Here is a 17,504-nt window from a genome sequence, read left to right as displayed (position 1 = left end):
TTATCTTAACAAGCTACCTGCTTGTTCTTCTCGACCTGTTGATCTCGACGCCAAATTCTAATGTATCCTGGTAACTCACATGTGAGCATGGAAACGCACGCTATATGTCTTCGTATCATGCCTAGGCCTGACTCCGATCTGTACCCCATCTAAGCCACTTCTTATAAGAATCGATCTAAGAGATCACTCGTCAAATATACCGCGAAGCTAATGCTGTTAATAAACTATCAGACTGTGAGATTGGGCCACTTACTTGTGATAGTCGTTGAGTTGGCGCCACACGTTGTGTCGGCACAGTCATGTACTTTTCGTTGGGTTGAACCGAGTCTTCGGGATTACTCTTATTTTGAGTCCCGTGCAATCTACGGCTTGGGTCACCAGCTGACGATTCCTGTGAAGTGTTAGAGGTAGTCTCGGCAGATCTTGACCAAACTTACGTCCACAGTTACATCCCACAATAACATTTCATTGTCCTCATCCTCATAATCAACAGGATCCCATCTACGATCGTCATCGTTCGCCGGCATGAATAGCGCTTGTGATTGGATGCTAGGCTGTGGAGGCGGTGGAGAAGGTCTAGAAACCTTTCTCCTTGTGTTTTCGCGAAGTAGACTCGGGTTTGGACCAACCGGCGCAGCCATCTCGGAGCCTGATCTAGTTCTTTTCAGACTCGATGCGGCTTCTAGAGGCTGCCTTATAGCCGGTTTCTTTGAAACTGCTCGACTTCCGTTTGTGGCTGGCGTTGCCGACGCCGCCCTCGCTTCACCAGTTGTCATAAGGATAAATTCACATTGCATTCCGCCCTCACTATAGGTAAGCTGCATTGGACTAGAGGGGTTGGAGTATAGAGCTCTGATATTCGTGTTGGTTATCCCGGCATGCGCGATGATTGACTTAAAGTCTTTGACGCTGATGACAATATGCAGCTGCTCTTCGACAGTGAACTCGACGAACTCCAAAGTTTCCACGGCTATTGTAGTGCGCAAAGGCTGCTTCAATACTTCTACAGGAGAATCAGTGATTTGAACGATCTGTGGGATCGAGGTGAAACTTGCCATTCCCGGACATGATCTTTTCTGTGAAGCTGGTGAGACTCACGCGGCCATCAACCGAGAAAATATCGAGTTGTTCAGTGCCTGGTCCAAAATGCTCGGCAAGCTCGCGCAGGGTTTTGGAAGAGATCGACCAGCTGTTGTTTGCTGCTTCACTTGAAAATAAGGCATGCAGGGGAGGAACAGCTTCAAAGTTCAGTCGGTAAATCTTCAAGACCCCTAAGTGTGGTGTGTTGGTTAGCAAAAAGAGGTCTCATCGTTGTGGTTCTTGATTTACCATGTCTGCATAGAATCTTTACGACAAAACGACTTTTTGCTACCCTGTCTCCATCCTCAATCGAAACATCACACTTTTCTATGGCAGTATCCTTTTCCTTGAAAGCATCACCTCCGATGCGACCCTTGAAAACCGCGAGTAGAGCCTACCAAACAATCAACTAAAAATCTTTATACTACACAAAATGAAGACATACTTTGTTGTAGATTTTGCAGCTAAACTTTTCCGGTGTTTTGCGACCACTACGCAGTGGCGTATATTGATACTTAGAGAAGAACTTATTTCCCACCAATGTAAAGGAAGCATAAGCGGACTTTGTTGAATTGAGCGTCGTCAAGATAAGCTGCAAATGACATTAGCAATCATATACAATAATTAAATATCTAGACTTACCCTACTATGAGTAGCTTCAATAGATACTGTTTCGCTGAATTTCCCAAGACAAACGAGTGCATCATGAAATCTCCCTAAAGCATCTGGATTGAGTGTGAAAGTTAGGATCGCCATGATGAGTATCACTCGAATTTAATTTCTGCAGGATATTGTAAATGTGAATTGCCTCCCGATTTTATTGTGATATCTAGTATAAACTGGAAGTAAAGTGTAATGTTAATTGAACTGGATCTTCCCCAAGAGTCGACATCACGTGCTATTTATCGCGTCCTGCCTAATTACGCGATTTGCCCCGCGTCTCCATCCATCATCACAAGCACAAATGCTTGAGGATAAGCATCTACAATAGAAACTTACTTTACAAGCATTTAACTCTTATCTATCATTTTCCAGGTCAACATATTTCAAGGTACTAATAACAATCAAAATCAATTAACATTTAACCATCGTCTGTTTACCCGGAGGAGTTGGCCACCGTTCACTTCAGTGCTGCGATATAATGTCTGTGAAGCTCGAAATCGAGGAAAGCCCCAAAGATACCATCTCTAGTCCAGCACGCCACATTACACCTAACGAGCAGAGGAGCATGAACTTACCAGGAGACATACTTCTTCAGATTTGCGAAGAGTTAGCCACTCAACTAGAATTTGGAGTTCTTTTCAATTGTGCTATCTCCGGAAAACAATTGGTTGGCTCGGCGTTGCAGTGGTTATATAGGTAGGTATCTTGTCCAGAAGTCCATTTCCAATACCAAGCTCTTAGCTGATCCCTCAAGGACACATAATGAATACTTGAGAATTATTAGCAGTGAAGGGGAGGCTCCAGAGTGGTCAAAAATCCAAAAGCGCAATTCCAAACACAGCGCGGCTTCGAAGTGGGCAAAATTATGGCAATCCATTGTACGCTCTAGTCTAGGGACTACAGCCTATCCATACTGTCTATACATACGATCGCTCGATCTGACCAATCTTTCGAATCTTCTCGAGGATAGCACCTTCCGAATTGCTGCGATGGATAACTTCTTTGCTGATGAGATGGCAGAGTTTCTAAGTGTAGATGGGACACCCAGAAGACGATCCAAGAGAGGTCCTCAAGTACGACTCAATACTACAAATATTCTCAACCTGATAGGAGAATCTATCACAAGATATGTTAGCGAGCGCGCGGATGAAAATCAGACAACAGTTGCTTTAGAGAATCTTTCAGGGGATATTACATCAGTTGCATTACCAATATGGGCGGGACGCTTATCAAGGCTGAAATCCATGACGATTTGGGACGGGAAATCACTGAATGAGAACGTAGCGACGGTGATATCCAAAAGCTGTCCCAACTTTGACGAGATCCGTATATTCGTGTGTTCAGATGATACCGATCGCAATCCTGCATCATTCATAAAAGGCCTCGGACAGAACAGTCTTCTTTCACTAGAGGTTTTGTCTAACTGCAGGATTGGTCCTTCTTTTCTGACCGCTTTAAACCATCATTCCCAATCACTGAAAAGCTTGAGGCTACAGAGCCTCAATTCGGAAGCCATCAAGAATCTCAACATTCTTCAAAGATGTACTGCGCTTGAGACACTCGATCTAGAGGATAGTCAACATACTGTGGACTTGGAAGCTACAGAGAACGATGTATTTCTTGAAGTCATCGAATGGCTGGGGCGCTGCGAGAAGCTCCGAGATCTAGTTCTAAACAGAATTGTTTGTGCTCCAGCCATTTTAAAGCAGGTTTGTCTACGAAACGATATCCGACTGCAACGGTTGGTAGTCACTGGCCCTTCTCTTGTCAATGATACAGAATTTCATAGAGCGATCTCACACCAGACTGAACTCGAGGTCCTTGAACTCCGAGGTGGTTCGGACGAGGTATTTAGAGTCAGAGATGATATTGATAACCTTCTCACATCCATATGTCAACTTACTAAGCTCAAGGAACTTACCATCATGGAATCGTTTGAATATTTCAGTAGTAACGAAATCAAACGTCTCGCAACAAGCCTGCCGCTTCTCGAAAAGTTTCACTTTTCAGGTTATGGTATTGGAGATGAGATCTTGCCTTATTTATCAAAATTACATAATTTGCGGGATGTATCTATCGCTGCGATCTCTAGTTTCACTCTCGATGGCTTACTGGCCTATGTTTCGACTTTACGGGACACAAACCAAGGTCTTGTACTTTCAGTCATGAGTCAGAATTCCGACCAAGATCTCGCGCCCTTAGAGTTACAACTCATCCGGGAGGGAATGATCGCGAAAGTAGATGGAAAGTTTGACTTCGCACTGCTGAGAGAGGTGGCAGAATCGGAGTTTGATTCTGCATCCGATTAGATTGTATGTATTACCAACAGATGCGAAGAACGGTGTTTGGGGGCAAGTGGGTTTGGTAGGATGTCACCAAGGCGCCAATTGGGTGTTTTGCCTTTACTGCAACAAAGAATCAAGAGAACATGCTGCTAATACGGAAGGTTCATTTGGGAATGGCGCAAAGCTTATGCGGATTATTGCTGGCTATCGCATAATCTTTCTCATAATAGTCTATATAGATAGCAGAAACGTTTGAGAAGCATTTACAATAGCTGCTTTCTCTTCAGCAATGTCTCTAATGAACAGATACTAGATGTTTGAAGCTAAATTGTATCTCATTCGATAGCATTTATACAATAATTTCTAACATTCATTCATTGCATCCCCTGACAAATCACAGCATAGCACTATATCGAACAGCAAATTTGTCTCCAATTATGAATTTTACCAACCACATGCAAAATTCCGTCGACAAATTTTCCAATCTCATGACTCAGCATGTCCGGAGCCTCCAACATCATTAAGTGTCCAATTCCATCCAGGACTTATCAACGACTTTCTTTCCTCTGCCACCCCACTCAGGTCACGTAATGTTTTCTTCACTCTTTCTACCGTTTCAACCCTATCATCCCCACCAGCTAACACCTACGTCGGCAAAGCGATGTTCCTCGCCTCTTTCAATGTATTCTCTTGCATCCCATATTTCGGCCATGCTGCTTTCGCATCCTGGTTGCCAGCTAGCGCATTCGTAGCTAAACTACTAACCACATGTTCAGAAAGAGGTGAAGAGGACTGAACATGAGCAATGACGAAAGTAGCAGCTTCAATGCTATCATAGGCTGTCAACTGCTGCTTTGTCATTTCCTCGGGAAGAATCAGAGGCGTAGGAGGAGCAGGCGCAAGAAGTATGAGGGCTTGGAGTTTTGGAAAAGATTCTCGAGGAGGAATGGATTCCATGGTAGAAGAGAGATGCATAGCAACCTTTCCACCCATTGAGTGGCCGATCAGAATGAATGGGTGATTTGGTGGGAGAAGCTCGGCAATGAGAGTGAAGATATCGTTGGAGAGATCCGTGATGTGATACGCATCTGGATCTTGTGGGCAGAGGAGCCCCAGCCTCGGAAATCAAGAGCTAGGCAATAGTAGTTGGAGGAGAGTAGATTAATGAGAGTAGCATAAGTGCTAGAGGAACCACCCCAAAAATGTAGAAATATTGAGGCTGGCGAGGAGTGGAGCAGTTAATCTCGTAAAGACTTGAGTTTGTCATCATGATTATTGTGTCTGTAAAGAATGAGCTGCATTGAAAGTATTATACTGAGCGATGAATGAACGCCTAAGGTGAGTTGAATGTCTGGATTGAGCTAAAGGTCCGAATCCAATCGAGATGAGTGCTAGACCTGCAGCCAATGTAGATATATACTACCTCCAATGCATAAAGGGGGGCGGAAAGCGGATATAGCAACAATTTTTTGCGGATAAACATGTCCACCATCGGTAGTAGAACGGTTTACACGAACACCCGAGAAAGCGTCTTGGATGTTGGTGAAGACAACAATTCTGAAAGGATATTTTCAACATCAAGGACCACTCCCTCTACTTGGTGACTCTTGTATTGGAATTTCCATATTTTCCAGGGGTTTTCCGCCGTCCTCAAGATTCACCTCCTCAGATCCCTCCTCCTCGACTTCTTCCTCCTCGACTTCTTCCTCCTCGACTTCTTCCTCCTCGACTTCTTCCTCCTCGACCTCCTCCTCCTCAGCCTTGTCCTCACCTGCTTTCATAGCTTTCTCTTCTGCCAGCAGTCGATATTTTCTCTTACTTTTCTTTACAGCACTGCTTTTCCTCTTCTTTTTGGTCTCCCCTACAATCGCAACCCTGCTCTCCTTCCCTTTCTCCAACAACTCAAGCCTTTCTGCTAGCATTTGTCGAGCTATTTTACGATTCTGTGTACGGGAACGGGTGGCTTGAACTTTGAGAACCATACCTGTTGGGATATGTTTCAACTGCACTGCGGAAGAGGTTTTATTCTATGGAGTGGTGAGTTATAGTTCCCGACTTGAGACTCAATGGCAGATGTGCTTACGATTTTCTGACCTCCCGGCCCACTGCCATGCAAAAATACTTCAGTAAAATCCGCTTCATCAATGGGTGGTGGCCGGTCGGGCATCTTTTTCTTCCATAATGGCGTTGTATTGCAAATGCTGCGTTTAATCATTGAGTTTGAATTCACAGCAGTAACATTTTCAAGGCCGGTGCTTCTGGAAACTATTGAAAGTAATCCTCGCCGCATTGTACATGTTGACAACCTACTGATTGCCATAAAATACATTGTTGTAGTTGTAAATTATTTCCTGTATTGTAATTCCATCGCATTGATTAGCATAGTGATATAGTGAGCTTATCGTCACCCCGGAAATTTGATATTCAGGTACTTATTATATTATACTCCGTGCGGGCACTCAAAACCAAAAGTTCCACTTCCATTATTGCTGCATCGTTCCACTTCTTCCCTTCCCTCAACCTCAATTTCTCTCATATTCATCTTCACATCGTAATTTTCTTTGTGTACAATTGAACTCCCCTTCTCTAATTAATCAATTAAACAAGACTTAGAAATCTCAGCTCTTCTCACTGTCAATCAGACTCGAAGAAGCACGCGGTCAAACTACGAGAAACAGAGTCAATTGTACAAATCTCACAACGATAAGGGGTAAAGATGTCTATGTTCGCATCTACATTTCGATGGCTGCAGAGGAAGAGATATCAATATGAGGTATTTGGGCTCGTCAAAATCCAAACAGAATAGATTCTGACACATTCGAACAGGTCACATTCTCATTGTATATGTTGACACCCACAGAGAAATTTATATTTAGTATGTCTTGTAACCTCTCGGCCGGCAGCCTCTTATTCTTCCTCCATTGGTTGCATTGGTTGCATTTGTCCACCTTCTTCTCGAGTCTTCAATTTAAATGCATGTGTGGCTAATATCTTGTTCTGCAGATTCGTTCCTCTTTCTCTTCTTTAGCATGGTCATTATTGCCATGACACTTTATCTCCCACAACACATTACATTTCTTACCAACCGCGCCTGGTTCTACTACAATGGAGATGAATCCGCCAAGTCTGCCCTTACATCTGCGAGTCCGGTGATAGAAGTAGTGGCCAAGGAAACCATTGCAAAAGCTGCCGCGGTTGGAGTTGGGAAGGAATTATGATTTTGGACTCTCATGCAAGAACGTATATACCGGGGGCCGTGTACCAATATCAACGATGGGATGTGAGAAATGAAAAAACACGGCAGTGACGACTGAATTTATTTGTTTTCATACGGGAGTTAATGGTTGCGATGGGATAGAGTAGATGGACATACACCTAGCACTGTTGTAATACTTATTCACGAGGTGGGCATGGAACTTGAATAGATATTTTGTTCGGGAAGCTGCTATATCTGTCTTCATGCTGGTGCTTTATGAGGTCATTGTAAAACGTGTATTACATTCTTCTTGGCGGGTACTATGCGGAATTTTGTCTAGCTGCCATGAGATGCTTCATAGTGTTGTACATCAATTCTCCAACCCCAGGGAAACCTTTGCCCTCCAGATATCTCAAGACACCCAATCTATAGTCTTGCCACGATACAGACAACCCACCGTCATCTTGAAGCTTCTTCAAAGAAATTTGTGTTACTGGCCCAGCGTGTCTTACATCAATTTTATCTTCAGCTTGGTCCTCTAAATCCCTCACATATGTAATGGCAAGATGACATGTTGCTGGCGAGTACGAGATACTGAATAGGGGGTTGAGTGAAAGGGGGTTTTCTAGACTGCGAACGTACAAAGCCGAGGCTGCCATCGTCTGTTCTGGGAGTAAACAGCCAAGTGCATTCACATCTGATGTGAGGAAAGCCCGTGATCTCCACAAACAATTGCAGATATCCATTAGAAAACCATTGAAACGATTGACATATTCCTTGGGATATGACTGATTTCCAAGTACAGTCGAACCCGTGCGTGAAGCCATGGCCATCTCGAGAGATTTCTTGTAGAGGGCCAAGATGTTGCAAATGCGGGAGATGATCGATAAGTTGGAGCTGAAGAAGAGTGTGTAAACAAGTTGAGGCGGGGGGATAGCTATCCGGACTTTGGATGTTATAGCTGGGTGAGATATTAAGAATGCACTCGCTTCGTAAAAATCAAGAATGTTTGAGTGAGTGGAAACGCTTGAAGACTGTTCTAGTATTGCAAGGGCCAGCTGATTGGCGTGGTTTACCAGCGCGGCTAGATCTGTACCATAGTTTTTTGAAGGTAAAGTCTCCGAGAGTATGCTGAGATGCCACTGGCTGAGCAAAGCTTTGTAGAACTTGAGGAGAGCAAGCTGCGACTCATGAGTACCATCTATGACTGCATCTTCAACTAGGGTGAATATTTTTTCGTAGAGGTCTACTGCTTAGTTAGTATTGAAAAATGTTGTATGATTTGTGGCATACCGTTAAAGAAACCAATGGGAGTATAGCTTAACAAATCTAAGATCACATCACGGTTTGTGATACCGTTCCAACAAGGTAGCAAGGATTCTAGATATGAGAAGCATGCCGAAGGCAATATCTAATATTTGTTAGCAGATCGAAGCAACATCTTGTAATCCGACCAACCTTTGTGTATCTAGTGTATTGGAGTATAAGTTCGAGCATATCTGCTATCTGAGTCTCGGAGGATCGACCATTCTCTAAATGATCTTCGAAAAAAGCCAGAAGCCAATAGTCTATGCGTTGCAGCGTAGTCTCCGAAGACCTGAGATGCAGCAACTTCTGAAGCAACGGGTCATGAATACTAGCCACTAATTGGTTTGGGAGCTCAATCTTCTCAAGCTTTTGAACAAACTCATTGACATCTCCTACTTCCTCTAGTGTGATTGAAGTCTTGTAACTGGTTAGAACTGATCGGAAGCTTTGAAACGAGCACTTACATCTTGGGTATACGATGTATATACTTCAGGTAAAAACCCGTGCTTTCTCTCTTTGGTGGTCTTTCGGGATACACGGAACTTTTGATGAGTTGAGACAAGCTTGTCCTCTATTCTCTGAAGATGATGTTCTTGGATCCTGCCGAGCCTTTCCCTCCACTCACGATTTGGATGCTAATAATATCAAAACATGCGTTATGAATTAAAATTTGGTGAGAACTTACCGTAAACACTGAAGCCTTCCCCGAAGTCACATCACCTACGATGACCTCGGGATAGTAATCTTTGTATACCCTCATAAGTCCTACCAGAGCTGGGTCGTGACCCGCTTTTCTTGTCCATTGCATTCTGAAGGAAAATTAGCAGAGCCTTGTACAATATCTTGCTCTAACATACAATGCCTGTATCCTAAATGGTCGAACGTGTTTTCGACGAGTGATAAGGGACAACACGTGACACAGCTGTGACCTTGCGAATGTTAGCTGCGTTGCCATAGTCTAGCAATCTAGGTATGGGTAGACAGTACCTGAGGGCAATAGTATCAAGTAAATTAAACAGTACAGCATAAAGTTGTGACAAAATCTTTGGATTCTCCAAAGCATCATAGACCAGGACTATCCATTTCAACAATGCGGCCTGAGCTGCGTAAGAGGGTTTGGCTTTTCCATGACCCAGGGCTCCCACTAATTTGATGATTACTGCATCTGGAACTTTGCTCGCTGGATAAAGATGCTTGATCAGATTCCCAACACTCCCTTGATCGAGCTCGTTGGGCAGAGTGAGGATGTCAACAAGCTTTTCCAGCGACGCATTAGATAACCCTTCTTCATACGCTCTCGAGCATAGTCTATCCACGTGGATTGAAACCTTTACCGACCGTTGCTTGGCAGGAATACGTGATGCTATATTGATTGTCAGTATTGATCTTCGCTATCATAAATAAATCTTTGGTAGGTAATGTTTGTGGTCGCGTAAGACGCGTTTGGATCTTACCGTTCTGCAAATCATCAAGAATATCATCAACATCAACATTGTATTCGATCCCAGAAGGACTCTCCATAGCTTGTCAATATCTGAGTTGACACAATTTAGGTATAGTCTTATGGTTGTTCGTAAAGTTTTGTGTGTATATTTTTGATGTTCTTGCTTCTTGGAAGGGAATCAAAGAAGGGATGAATATTACCCGACTTACTTACATTGCTATGGATTCCATGGTTTCTTCTCCGAAAGAATTCACCAAGATCCTTTCAAATTTATCTATATAGATATATATGCATTATACATTCAATTCACTGTTTTGTATACTTATTGATATCCTCTTTTATCAATGATGTTTAGCTAATTAAGAACGTTACGAATCAAACTAGATGTCGACAATCAATACTTCTCCTCGAGTGTTTATTATACACAGAATATTCCTATATTTATAGCATATAATTTACTATTCTACATCATCATCATCAATTTGGGAGATTGTATTTATGCAAATAAGAAAGCTGGAAAGGAAAGTAGTACGTAAATAAAGGATTAGCATTACTCGATGTATATGTATGTAGATGGATACTTGGTACCTCGCATTGGGTATTGGCTATGCAGGCATTCCAAATATTTCTACATATACATATTTCGATCATCTGGAGCAATAGAAAAAATCCAAATCGATAGATCCAACCACCTACAGTATCTAGGTATATTCAAAATCGTCCGCATCGTTTCGTCTTGGTTCCTGTGTAACCATAAAATATGCGCAAAACCCAATAGATGGCATATCCCTGACGACTCCTTTCGCGTTCCTCAGTGACCGCCTCAACCTCGAAATTCTCACTCATTCGCAACCTACGCTTCTTTCACCGATATTTATGAATATCAACATTCCAAAAGATCTTCCACATTAGATAATTAGAGATCTTTCCTCCGTTCTACCTCAAAGACGCCAACGTCATTGGTAGTTAGGCCGTTGAGCCTGCACATCCAGGCAAATCTTATCCCAATCTAGCTATGATTACAATTCATACGACATCTTTTGATACTGGACGAGACTTCTCTGCCATACACATACAGTCTTCGGGCTTTAAGCTCTCGATGTATAATGTTGCTATTACATTGCACCGATTGTGAAGTCAATTTTCTTTGCTAGGAAATTTGCACCGCATACTCAAGAAGGCTTTATATGGGTATGGTCAAGAAGAACAACCCCTGCTGTCATTCGAGTGAACAGAATTGACGAAGCCACGCATGAAATGCGTGCCAGCAGATGAATGTACTCTTTGGCAGTCGATCGTTTGAAATCTGCGACCCCGTTCTGGTGCAAGGGGGGTGGTGAATGACAAGCATGTGTTGGTGTTCTACAAGTCTACTCCTTCGGAATGCCCGCGAGAAGCAGATGGGAGCTACTCAACTCCAGAGCACTTCTTTTTTTAATGCAGATGCATTGCGAATTTCTACTCGTGAGCAGAAGGGCTCCTGAGCGTCGACTTGCTGCGCTGGTGGTGTGGCCCCAGACCTCGTTTGTTGTTCTTGAATTCCCGCATTGTAAGGCATTCTGCTAGAACATGTGATGTATAGACGCCAGATCTATACATAGCCCATGAAAAACTCTTTGTCTTGTCAGGCTTGGCTATGTCTCTGCTTTGGGTATGCAAACCATTTTATGAAATTCAGTCAATCGTCGATTTGGGCGAGAACATGGCGTTCGACTAAGCATCGAATTATCGTCTTAGCATACATCTTCATGTTCCAGCTAGAAGCTAGGATGGAAAGATTGAATGAATGTACAAAATTGGCTGACCTTCCTGGTCTTAGTTTACCCTACTTGACATGCAATGCAGGCACTAGCCCTGATCACACACTAAGCATGCCCTGACTCTAAGTTGCCGAGATTTTTGATACCTGCGGAATACAAGACGGAGAACAACTTAAATGTTCTTCGGCAGTTCAACAGCCGGCAGAAATATGGCCTGAATTACAGGAGAAGAATTTTGGAGTCTTTCAATAGATTCTGGTTACTGAATCATTTACAACATCTTCGAATTATTGTTAACATTTGCTCTACGAGAGTAGTTTTGGTGCATCGCATTAATTCTTGTGGTTGCGGCTACTATTCCCTCTGCCAAACAAATTGGTAAATGTTGACAGTCGTTCCAAAGCTTCCATAGTATTAGCAGATGCACCGCGTAATGCCTCATTAGTAACAAAAGATCTCTTTTTGGACCTCCCAATGAATCAACCTTTCATTTATAGTGTGGTTTTGCTCTTCAGCCCAGCACGCGGATGACCCGGTTCGTGCGCCGCCTGCAAGGTTTATGGAGGGGGGGGGTCACACCAATTCGTCTTCATCCTATGATATCTCGTTTCTAGGCTCGATCGACTAGTTTATCCCTTCTTAGCAGGCGGCAGGGTATGGAACCCACACTCTTTTCGCATTGGCGGCAATCTAATTCGGTCAGAGTCAAAGGGAACGGTGTATTTGTGTACTTGTGTAAAAGTGGACTTTCGTCTATTGCTTGATCTTTGAACAATTTAAATGCTATGTTATCACCTTACAAGGAAATAACCGAAGATTAGGGATGTCATCAAACCAGCCATAGAAACGCTGAGCAACCAAGCTGTCGGTACATGCCTTCCTATATCTTCTTCTCTAGCTTTGGCTGTCACAATCTTGGAAACTTGAGGTAGTTGTGAAACGCTGATGAAAGGCCAAAATGTTGATTTCAAAACAGGTCTCAGCTACGCTATGTCGTCCTCACTTGCGGCATCAGGAAATATTACAGAATCAATGTATACGCCTTCACTTCTGTTTACAACATAGTTGCAGTGGGCAATCTAACTGTATATAGCGACACCGACGAAGATTTTATCTCTGCCTCATCAGATATATCAGAAGATCAATCAGATGATAGAAATACCTCAGCTACGATATTGAGAGATTCTGCGGATTTCTTGTCGAAAATACGATCGCTTCGCGAATCAGACGTCCTGGTACTTCTAACTCCAACTGTAGTGCCGATCGGTCAAGACATCACAGACACCAGTGATCCTTTTGAGTGTTTGGGACGGGCTCTGGCGAAGAGACACGCCAAAATCCGGCATATCCCCTATACACGAAGGTGACTGGAATATCCGATTTAGCAAGGTCCATACTAACCAACATAGAAACGGTATTACTTCAACTCATTTAGGTTTCATAAAAAGAAGCCATGTCATTATACTTTGTTTCGTGGATCATCCCGAACATCAGCATCAGTTCGAGATCGCAGAAGTCCTCTTTGCAGTCAGCGATCACAAGCCTTGGTATGCTTAATCTAGTATATTATGTCATTTTCCTGGAAGTTATACTTTGATTGAAGGGTTTCTTAATATTTCCTACGTATTTCCAAATACTGTCAATTCTCAATCCCCTTGGAAGTCTTCCTTTTGAACAACTACTAATTTCTGGGCACATTTTAGCCTCATCATGGTATGCAGTGATCAGGTAAATAAGCAAGATTCGATTCCGTTCCCTACAGTCATCTTAACGTCCGGATATACACCAGAAGATATGGAAGCCGCAGCTGCAGTGATCTTTGGGGAGCGGGAACCCAGTCCTATCATAGGGATAACTAGTTCTGCGTCCGGTATGATGGAGGTAGCTCGACCCAAGCTTTGGGCCGTTGACCAATGGAATGAATCTAGAGATGTACTGAGTGTTCTCAAGCTCTGGAGTGACAATTTTGATGTCCGGTTCTCCATTGACGTTGAAGCTTTCGCGTCTCTACTTCGTCGCCCAGGTTATGCAAGGCATTATGTAGTGCGGGACCCAAGAACTAGCGAAGTTTTAGGTTTCTGTGCTACATATCTTTCATACGTTGATCAAGAAGGTGAAAGACTCATCGCAGCACTGGCGATCATTGTCGTAGGAAAGACGTATCGACAACAGGGCATTGGTCTTAGTCTTCATAATCATGCTATTGCACAGTTCAGAGGCACACGAGGCGTTATTCGTCTTCACCTGGGGAGCATCTTTCCAAGGCTGCTGTACGGGCCACCCCTTTCTTCGTCCGCAGAATTGACTGCGAATGATGAGTGGTTCCACAGAAGAGGCTGGACACTCAACAAGGAGTTAAGAGGTCAGGGACAACGTGTGTACGATCTGATTCTTGAATTCACCAAGTGGAAATATCAGCAAAATCAACGACAAGAAAAATTTAAGTATCGGCAAAGTGTACAAGATGATATGGTTGAGGTGCTTCGTTTGGTCGAGGAAGCATCTATTAAACAGGGTAATATGGGATGGTTCGATCAATACTTTGCTCTAATGAACGGACCCAACGTGAAAGACATTATCATATGTCTGGAGGGAGATCAGATCATTGCAACGGCGCTCACATACACCCCATTCTGTGGCAGTTCCGTATCTTCTAATTTACCATGGGCAGGGCGAATTGGCCATGATGTTGGTGGTGTAACATGCATATGTGTTTCTCGTAAGTGATCTAAATTGCTTCACTATAATAAATCTTTTGATACTAAATGGTCCGAAGCGCAGAGAAACGAGCCACTAGGCCAGGAATTACTTGATGCTTGTATCAAAAAACTATACCAGCAAGGTATGAGGAGAATGTTTTATGACGGCGTAGTAAATGATGTAGACGAACTAAAACAACTAGGTGAGTGTCACTTTTATTCACATGCCTGGAAAGCGACTGACTTTTCAGGTTTTGAGGAATGGGCAAAGTACCGCGACGTTTGGAAGGACGCTTAGGTAAACGGACTAGCCTACAGGACAAGGGTATTTAAACATTGACTTCATTCATTCCTACTGGAAAGTCCACTGAGGGTGCCATAGAGACTCTCCTCTCATAGTGACGAGGGTTTAATTTCTCCGACTTTTTCCCATCAAGTCAAAGATAACAAGAATAACAATTATAGCTCCGTGTTTGTATTACGCATAATCCTCAAAATATCATATCCGACACATTGGGCATTAAAAGGATGACACTAGCATGGACCTGCTGCAGATTTGGAGCGTGTCATACACATGGGTGATAGGCGAGAGCTTGGATAAGTCATGGAACTATTCCTTAGCGATCAAAGCAAAACTGTTACTCGGCTGGGTTCGTACTACACTGAGGACGGGGATAACATTACGGTAAGCACAATAATGCTTGATCTTTAAACTCGAGGCATAGGATATTCAAAGTCCAGACACTCTCCGCGCTTGGTATTCTAATATTAATCATGGTAGATCAGTGAAGTTACAATCCAAGGACTCTCCAACATCGACGCCCAAAATTCTAGGTCACGTAGCACTAGTGTTTGCAATCTTTCGATCTGAAATTAGACTGCATGAACGGGGACATCGAAACGTCGCACAAGATTTTAGAACCTGTGTAACACGTTCAGAACGCCACGTCTGCATGAGATCTCCACTAAAGCCGCTCAAGAAAGTGCTGTGGTTGATCACACTCTTTCTAGGTATACGACCTGCCGAAAAAAGGTATGTGTGATACCACGTTAGTCAGACCTTGATGTACTTGATCAGCAAAAGTTAATTGTTACACAAGCTCCATCGTATCTACTGCTGCCTGACGGCTACGATACCTTAACAAAGAGCCTTCTTGATTTGAGCAGGTGCATAAGATGCGACATAGACTTTGTGGACCGACATTCTACGGTCTCACCTTCTCTTCTGGATCTTGGATGTGGCGTAAAATTCCAGTGATTATGATGATGACTTGCTATACCAACTGGTCTCAAGGCTCAATGTATGGTTACATGTCGGGCGAGGGCATTCCGGCTTGTCACCCGCAATGCTTCTGGAAATACATAACATCCATGTACAAATGTTGCGGCACTGAGATTAATTCTGCGCCGCAGATCGTCAATTCAGGTTATAGCTCCAGCTTCTCTTCAAGCTCAATGCTTATGTGAACATTTGTATGCATCATCTCATACATGGAATCCCATTTTAAAGATATATAGTGGATCGCATTTCGAGAAAAATTTCTTCGCGTCATTTCTCACTATCGGCCAGTCACAACATTTCTTTCTTAGTGGGGCTGCATATTTTATTTTGAGACCCTCGCCGCCCCCATGTTATTGTGGTTCGATGTTTGGTATACCCAAGAATTCAAACTGTAAGCCATGTGAGTAATTGATTCTTTGAGGAGGTTTTGACGCATGTTGCCTTTAAGAGGATTAAATGTCGCTGAGAGCTCTTCTTGGGATATACTTTGAATAGTTACTGTTTTTATGTCATTTGCAAAGCACTTCAAATGTGCGTTCAAGTGGCCAGTACAAGATCCCCATTTAACTATCTCCATAATTTCGATTTAATCTTGCCATTTCCAAGTAGGAATATGATGCCATCCGAAGAAGACAGAGCAAGTTTAATGCGCTATCATGCTAATATGCTAGCGTCACTCGGTATTTGATTCTCGTGCAATTATACTCGGAGGAAATGACAAATAATAATCATGGTAAATTCAATGTATCAGCGTCGATTGAAACGAATCCCGTCCTCCTTAAATTCTCGCTTGTTTAGCTTCCGCGCTACGGTACGGACCGCCGTTAGTCTGTGCGTATGGCAATAATTTCTGTCCATGTATAAGATAGAAAGAACACGGACCACTCTATCTTCCTCATTCACTTTCTTCCATTCCTCTCTTCTACTTCCATTAACTTGTGCTTTCAACTATTTGATTCGGTGCATGTTCACAAAGTTAAACTTGTCCCTTCACATTCCCACTTATGCTTATATTCGATCCACTCACGCTCCGTCTACTCGAACCATTATCTCGGATCTCTACTTCCACATTTACCATTCTAAATTTTCAGATCCTCTACCGTGAGGTCCCACTCATGCCCAGCCATGACCTTCCTAAATATCCATACAGCCTAACTGCAATGCAACCACAGCTCGCTGCCCCCCATACGCTAATGCGCTCCCCTTTCCCAGTCGCACATGTCACTCCATCTAATTTGTGATCTCCTGAAGGGTTGTTAAGAGAATTATTCATTCTTTTCGTTCGTTTACTTCCATTCTCAATTTTGACTCCACAAATTGCTAGGCCGATTTTCGATATGAGAATCCCGTATGTTTCATACGGACCTTCGAACAAACATATCTTGTGTTCTGCAGATTATTTTTAAAGTTTCTTTCCGTGCGATGATCGATTTGATATTAAGGAAGGAACCTGTAATGATCGCTGTCTCCTAGACGTAGCTCGTCTGCAGGGATTTTTCAATGGTCCGGGCTGCATTATAGATCCGAAACGCCGGCTCTGCTTTCCTCTCGAAGTTTCCAATGATTTTAATACTCTTAATATCATCAATATTCTAGAAGAACTCAGCGTTTGTCACAGCATAGGTGTCTCTGATATATTCGCAAATCTAAACATAATCATTGTTTGAATGTTACCCGGGTATTAAAATCTCCTATCCACGATAATGACAACTCATCGTCTGTATCTGCTGAAATTCCCCGCAGCTACCCCAGCACAGATATTCCTCATATAGATATCAAGTACAGTG

General features: G+C 43.0%; 7 protein-coding genes across 7 annotated transcripts; 3 read left to right on the top strand and 4 right to left on the bottom strand.

Moving 5' to 3' along the window:
- Positions 1–183: 183 nt before the first annotated feature.
- EAF01_005353 (uncharacterized protein) lies at positions 184–1,836 on the bottom strand (the record flags this gene model as incomplete). The annotated part of the gene is made up of 7 exons (XM_038913608.1): positions 184–207; positions 254–391; positions 438–1,003; positions 1,056–1,271; positions 1,330–1,474; positions 1,526–1,672; positions 1,723–1,836. The coding sequence occupies 7 exons, from the start codon at positions 1,834–1,836 to the stop codon at positions 184–186; spliced, it is 1,350 nt and encodes a 449-aa protein (XP_038771694.1).
- Positions 1,837–2,073: 237 nt separating this feature from the next.
- Positions 2,074–4,349, top strand: EAF01_005352 (uncharacterized protein). The gene is made up of 2 exons (XM_038913607.1): positions 2,074–2,439; positions 2,498–4,349. The coding sequence occupies exons 1-2, from the start codon at positions 2,222–2,224 to the stop codon at positions 4,050–4,052; spliced, it is 1,773 nt and encodes a 590-aa protein (XP_038771693.1). The 5' UTR covers positions 2,074–2,221; the 3' UTR covers positions 4,053–4,349.
- A 324-nt stretch (positions 4,350–4,673) lies between these two features.
- On the bottom strand, positions 4,674–5,021 carry EAF01_005351 (uncharacterized protein; the record flags this gene model as incomplete). Its single annotated transcript, XM_038913606.1, has 1 exon — positions 4,674–5,021. The coding sequence occupies one exon, from the start codon at positions 5,019–5,021 to the stop codon at positions 4,674–4,676; it is 348 nt and encodes a 115-aa protein (XP_038771692.1).
- A 584-nt stretch (positions 5,022–5,605) lies between these two features.
- Positions 5,606–6,243, bottom strand: EAF01_005350 (uncharacterized protein; the record flags this gene model as incomplete). Its single annotated transcript, XM_038913605.1, has 2 exons — positions 5,606–6,055; positions 6,112–6,243. 2 exons carry the CDS (start codon positions 6,241–6,243, stop codon positions 5,606–5,608), a joined length of 582 nt encoding a protein of 193 aa, XP_038771691.1.
- Positions 6,244–6,509: 266 nt separating this feature from the next.
- Positions 6,510–7,488, top strand: EAF01_005349 (uncharacterized protein). Its single transcript, XM_038913604.1, has 3 exons — positions 6,510–6,801; positions 6,855–6,903; positions 7,032–7,488. The coding sequence occupies exons 1-3, from the start codon at positions 6,745–6,747 to the stop codon at positions 7,244–7,246; spliced, it is 321 nt and encodes a 106-aa protein (XP_038771690.1). The 5' UTR covers positions 6,510–6,744; the 3' UTR covers positions 7,247–7,488.
- Positions 7,489–7,544: 56 nt separating this feature from the next.
- Positions 7,545–10,053, bottom strand: EAF01_005348 (uncharacterized protein; the record flags this gene model as incomplete). Its single annotated transcript, XM_038913603.1, has 8 exons — positions 7,545–8,470; positions 8,518–8,635; positions 8,683–8,949; positions 8,997–9,167; positions 9,218–9,341; positions 9,390–9,461; positions 9,520–9,895; positions 9,987–10,053. The coding sequence occupies 8 exons, from the start codon at positions 10,051–10,053 to the stop codon at positions 7,545–7,547; spliced, it is 2,121 nt and encodes a 706-aa protein (XP_038771689.1).
- A 2,628-nt stretch (positions 10,054–12,681) lies between these two features.
- On the top strand, positions 12,682–16,111 carry EAF01_005347 (uncharacterized protein; the record flags this gene model as incomplete). The annotated part of the gene is made up of 9 exons (XM_038913602.1): positions 12,682–12,770; positions 12,830–13,099; positions 13,146–13,283; positions 13,440–14,455; positions 14,513–14,638; positions 14,687–14,760; positions 14,818–15,120; positions 15,227–15,468; positions 15,536–16,111. The coding sequence occupies 6 exons, from the start codon at positions 12,682–12,684 to the stop codon at positions 14,731–14,733; spliced, it is 1,686 nt and encodes a 561-aa protein (XP_038771688.1). The 3' UTR covers positions 14,734–14,760; positions 14,818–15,120; positions 15,227–15,468; positions 15,536–16,111.
- Between the last annotated feature and the right edge of the window lie 1,393 nt (positions 16,112–17,504).

The sequence above is a fragment of the Botrytis porri genome, assembly GCF_014898465.1.
Source record: "Botrytis porri strain MUCL 3234 chromosome Unknown BPOR_006, whole genome shotgun sequence".
In the NCBI taxonomy this organism is placed as follows: Eukaryota; Fungi; Ascomycota; class Leotiomycetes; order Helotiales; family Sclerotiniaceae; genus Botrytis; species Botrytis porri.
The sequence above is the reverse complement of the archived record's forward strand: the minus strand, read 5'-3'. Positions and strand labels throughout refer to the sequence as shown.